The 6,199-nt window shown below is 33.6% G+C and overlaps 1 protein-coding gene across 1 annotated transcript; it reads right to left on the bottom strand.

The window, feature by feature from the left end:
• Positions 1-202: 202 nt before the first annotated feature.
• On the bottom strand, positions 203-2,162 carry LOC142522620 (glucan endo-1,3-beta-glucosidase 14-like). Its single transcript, XM_075626119.1, has 3 exons — positions 1,900-2,162; positions 696-1,723; positions 203-413 (listed from the first exon to the last, which is right to left on the bottom strand). Exons 1-3 carry the CDS (start codon positions 1,967-1,969, stop codon positions 327-329), a joined length of 1,185 nt encoding a protein of 394 aa, XP_075482234.1. The 5' UTR covers positions 1,970-2,162; the 3' UTR covers positions 203-326.
• Between the last annotated feature and the right edge of the window lie 4,037 nt (positions 2,163-6,199).

Raw genomic sequence — 6,199 nt, forward strand, 5'->3', positions numbered from 1 at the left:
TAGCATGCATGCATAATTTATTAAAATCGTATTTACAATATCATGGAAGAAGGTTAATAAATTACATGCATGCATGTGCCGTGAAACTTCAAATATTGCACGTTACAAGTAATTATCTCTGCAGTATATTTGGATGTTTATTAATATTATATATCATATTATAATAGATACATAATAAATATCCAACAAATGCAAGATAAATACGAATTAATCTTCATCGAATGCCAAATTTGAACTCCAAAAAGGGACCTTAATTAATTTAATTTCCTCCTGCAAAAAGAAATATTTAATTTATATGTGATGTATATATATAGTACTCCATTTTGCTAGCTCTGTCTTCTCGTAAGAACTTGAAAGACCAGCAAATGTAGGAATGTAACATACAATAAGCTCTCGTATCGCCTTTGTTTCACCTGTTTAATAATCAGTGAAGAAAGAATGAAAGACGGATATTAGAACTCGATTTAATATATACGTGCAAGCGGGATGGAACGTTCCGTGTAGCCATACACGCAATTTGCCGAGCTTTTGCATATATGCTAGCGAGTGTGGTTAAGTGATTGTGAAAGGAAAAAGAACAAAGAAAAACATGACCTTTTTTTTTGTGATAATTTAATGAGAAACACTTCACGGTATAAGAATAAAATAAATTTTAGTATTAAAAATAGAGGGAAAAAGGATCATATGTTTTTTACCTGGTAATGGGAATCTGAGGTTAAGGAAATAGTTGCAGAAGTACTCTCAGACAATGAAGGAAGCGCGACGCTGTACGCCATTGTTCCATCGGGCTGAAATAAGCCATAATTCCTCTCCGAAGTTAGGCCCGGTTTCAGATCCTCGTTAAACAAAGCAAACACATAAATCTCTAATTTTATCTTAGGCCGCAATGGAGTCCCTTCATTTTCCGATTGCCGCTGAAACAAATTCCGGTTGTAAATCGCCGCATTTTCGAGCGTTGCTCCGATTTCGCTCGAGTCCCCTCTCGAAGGCCAGCCTGTTTCCGCAACTGCCACTTCTATTTCGCCGTACCCCATACGGGACAGTGCAAATATTGCTGCATCCACCTGGGCGTACAACATGTTGTCGTAACGGAGCTTCGTGTACGGGTCGGTCATGCCCAAGTTCGGGTTGAAAAGCACGTAGTCTAAGGAGACGTTACTTGGATCTTCTTTATATGCGAAATAAGGGTACGCGTTGATCCAAAACGGGGCTTTTGTTGCTGCCAAGAACTGTAAGAATTGCGGCATTATCCCGTTAAGTTCGGCCCGGAAACACCCAGCTGACGGCGGGAATGATTCCTGGAGAACCGCCAAGGAATTGGGCGTCGAGATAGTGATGAACTGATCGAGCCCGAGTCGAACTAGAGCCGCGTGAATGCTCATCATTGCTGGTACGAGGTACGACAAGAGAGTGGTGTCTCCACCGGTGAAAAGTTCGTTGCCGACGGCGATTCCGGTGATTCTCGTTGCCGGGAAATACGGCTTTATGTTGGTGTATAGCCACTGAAAGGCGTAGTTTTGGTCCATCAACGAGGCAATCATGTCGTTTTCCACTGTCACTATCAATTCTACGTTGGAGTTGGAAAATGATGTCAGAATCAGAGGGTTTGTGTCATAGATTCTTGCCTTCGTTACCTTAAGCGACCGAAGCAACTCGAGAACTTTCTCCGGAGGTGGTAAATTGTTGCCCACTTGACCATAGTTAATTCCCAGAGATTCTACTTCTGTTCATACCAAATCTAAACATAGTTAAATAACACCTTAATGTATCACACACACACACACACACACACATAAAAAGATCAAGTAACTAAATTACACTTCACGAACAATGGATCGCGATAAGTGGCCGATAAAGCGAGCATGGGAGCTAAGAATCTGTTGTATATTATGACCATACCTGATAAAGTAAACAAGCATAATCCAAGAAGAATATGTAACATGACATTCCTACCAAGAAGCTTTTCCATTAGAGAAAGATCAGAAGGAAAAGAAAATTGTTTTTTTTTTTTGGATCAGACGGAAAAAGGGGAAGAAGGAGATCAACTAGAAACCAATTTCTCGGAAATAAGTATCTTTCTACTGTTAATTAATTATCGAGTGAGGGAGGAGAAATAAAATGGGTACTGAAAGAGGGATATATACCCGATTGCCAACGTCGGCATTCAGCTCTATCATAGTATCTTCTCAAGGAAGCCAATCCTCCTTTTGTCGCTGTCTGTGTCCATGCAACATCACACGTAATTTGACTATCGGTTAATAAGACGATACCTTTAAAATCTGTGTGTTCATATTTATTATCAATATTATCAATTCAGGTGACGTCCATATAAACATATTCAAAACTATAAGTTATATTAAAATTTAATATATACATTGTTAATTGTGCCAAATTGATTAGATAAAATATCATATAGTTGTATATATGAACTTGAACAATCTTCACATTTGAGCTAGTTTTTTGGTTGAGTTAGCTAAAAGTTTTAATTTTAACATGGTAGCCGAGCCCAACCTTTATATGTTGGACTATCCATAGTTGGGTCACATGTTATGCCCATAGTTTGGTCATTTGTAAACTCTACGCTCCAAAAGTTCATTCATGAGCGTAAAGAGGGTTTGTTAGTTGTCTCACATCGATTGAATAAAATATCTGAGAGTTGCATATATGGATTTGAACAATCTTCCTCCCTTGAGCTAACTCATGAGATTGAGTTAAATCTTTAATATTAGCACCTTAATTTCACAAAGAATATATGTATATATATGAGAGAAAATATATAATAATTGATTCATTAAGTTTGTACTAACTCTGATAATTAAATAGTATGACCTTTATAAATATTATAATAATATTATGCCTAATAAGTTTTTGTTGATTATGCCAAAAGTTATAATAATTCCTTATGATAATCCTGATCTTTATTTGATTATTCACTCAAACAATATCAGAAGCCATCATTACTCATCCTATCGATTAGAAAGGCAGGCTTGGTGGGATATAAAGGGTAATAAACATAACATTAATGGACTATAAATATATGATATATTTTGGCCGTTTAGTAATAAAACCTTTGGACTCCATTGTCCATGGCGGACTCAAGTGCATTTTATAAGTATGATAATTAATAATAATAATAATAATAACAAAAGCAATATTAATACAAAACAAAAACTAATGAACTTTCAGATTAGAGGCAATTAAAAATATAAAAAAATTAGGGAAAATAATTTTAAGTCTACTAAGTTTTCAATACGTGGTTTTCATAAACTAGCCAGCTTTGAATTATTTTCTTCTTCCGACCCGTCTCACGGATACATGAGATCTACTCTTGTATGTTATGAGACCGTTTTATGAGTCAATTTTGTAAGACGGATCATCAACTCGACCTGATTCATGAAAAATTATTACTTTTTATGCCAAAATAAAAAAAATTACTTTGTATATGCAAATATTTATATATATGAAGAATTATATTTGTTTTTATTTGATTGAAAATTTATCACATGGTTGGAATATTGATAATACGGTATTTGAACCACGTGAAATACTCCGAAATCTGAATCTTTATCAACACATGGATTTAGATAAATATGAAATGAAAAGTGGAGGTTTAAACCATGCTCGATCTCAAATATGTATAAATGCATGCATACACTATAAAAATCATTAAATCATCTCTATCTTTTGTATTGTGTGATGCTTTGTTTTACCTTTACACCAAATAGCTTTACAAAAGCTCCATCTTTTTATACCATTCTTCTAGGAATTCTATCTAATACACATCCTATCCCTTTTCCCATTCCCTTTATTTGATTCACACCAAATTGCAAAATTTGTTTATTGCATTGACCATCTTTAATTGTAGGAAGACACACTAACCCGATTCGTTTTAGAGCATTTTACGTAATATATTTTTTTAGAATTGTAAAGTCTATAATTTCAGTCTTAGTTTGCAATATTTTTGTGATATCACAAGTCAATTTTATGATATAGATATTATATTTGGATCATCTATGAATATGTATTACTTTTTGTGCTAAAAGTATTATTTGTTATTATAAATATGAATATGATTGGCCCGTCTTACGGTCTCACGTCTCACGAGAGACTTATAAAAATGAAAAGGCTTGTTTTTGGTAATTGTTAGAGATTAACCCAACGCTGCTCGATGGATATGCTTTTATCAAAGTTTCTTTGATTTTTATGATGATCGATGACGCTCGAATTCCGTCGTCGTCTTCTTTTTATCTCGATCGCTTTCATGAATCTCGTAACAGAGACAAAACAAGTTTATAAGAATACTAATTAGCTATAATTAAGCAGCCTTTATGTAAAGTAGATGCATAATTACAATTATATATCATGGTATACGTATCGCAACCGGTTCTTAGGAGTTAAGCAAAAGATTCTTCCCCAATGTACTTAAAATATAATCGATTAATGGAACTTATTTTTAGCAATACGAGTTAGCTAGCGTAGTAAAGTTGTTCTTTCCATGTTCTTCATTGACAAATCATTAAAATTTAATACATAGCAACACATATTTGATATTAGTAATTGTCGAAAATTTATATATATATACACACACACGCACATTTGAACATGACTCAAATGTTAAGGGCGAGGAACATGATAGTAACCACCTAGGGGACTACCAACTTTTTCTTCCAATTTTACCCTTATATGATACTAATATTACACTTTTTTTTAATTTCAACACACACTTTTATTTTTATTTTTTTTATTTCAACAATTAAAATATCAATTTAGTCCCTCCATAATTTGTCGAATTTCACTTTAGTCTATCGATAATGAAAAAAAAACTATACACACGCATCGCGTGTGCAGTAGCTAGTATATAACCAGTGATTAAATGAAGGTGCAACCTTAAATAACCATGATTATTGTCCGAGACGGAGCCGAAAAAAGGGACCGTCGGTGCTGTTGTCCCTCTCGATTTTATATTTTTATAGAGTAGGAATGTAGGATGTTAGATGTAATTAGTTTACTTCACTTTCCTCCTGTTAAACTTTGAATTCGCCCCCTTAAAATTTTTAATATTTTTTTTGCTCCCTTAACTTTATTTTTCTTTCCTAAAATCATGCAACACTACTAAAAAGTTACTCAAGATCTCTGGGTCCTGAAAATAACTTTTTGTCGGAACAAATAACAGTTTAAAGCATCATATATATTGCATCAGCAAGGAAATCAATTCAAAGATAAGAACTGCTAGCTAGAGTTGCTGTCATTCCCACGTAATATATATTACATTCATTATCCATTTACCAAACATTTCCACTTTCTTTATGCTCCCTTCCTTTTTGACACAAATTTTTACTTTTTTTTTCATAAAAAAAGAGAGTAAATTTTACACACACACACACGCAGGCAGGATGCAACAATTTTGATCACAAGAGATCTTTTTAGCGTATTTAAAGAAAATATGATGTGATCATGTGATATAAATTATTCGTTTGATGGGAATGGTAACAATCCACGTTCTTGTCTCATCTATCGTTTTACTCGAGTTCTACCGTAAAAAATAATAATAATCATACGTCTCGATAATTGCTCCAAATGGTAACCAATATTTCTATAATTAGTACAAACTATACAAGTATGTATGCGTGTATATTTTTTATATGTGCGCATGGCTCTCTATCAACCTATAGGTATGTAATTACTCTTTACATGGAATCGATGGCACACTTTTCTCCAAAGGTTGTGGATTGCAAAGCGTAATCCATGACGTATCCACGTTGGATATCCATTAATACACACACACGCGTGTGTGAGTGTGTGTATATATATATATATATATATATATTTTCCATAAAGAAAATACTGTATCATGTGATAAGATAAGCAAGTTGGGCATATACGAGGGAGGAAAAAAAACATGGATGCTTTAATAAGTTATAACAAAAGTGAAAGATGTCATCATCCCTACATTCTATTCTAATTTCTAAATATGTTTCGTTATGTTATTAAATAGAAAATTTTATAAAAGTGTGTCGATTAATTGAATCGGAAAGTGATTAATGTTTTATTTATGTTTCTAAAAAAGATTCGTTTGATATGTATATATCGTTTGGTGTGAAGGATAGTACGCTAATTGCTTCCGTGTCTTTATTTTGTTCAATGTTGACTCATGTATCATCTTCTATTGGCTATTATATATTGAGTATGTCTCTTGTGA

Source organism: Primulina tabacum, chromosome 13 (genome assembly GCF_025594145.1).
Source record: "Primulina tabacum isolate GXHZ01 chromosome 13, ASM2559414v2, whole genome shotgun sequence".
In the NCBI taxonomy this organism is placed as follows: Eukaryota; Viridiplantae; Streptophyta; class Magnoliopsida; order Lamiales; family Gesneriaceae; genus Primulina; species Primulina tabacum.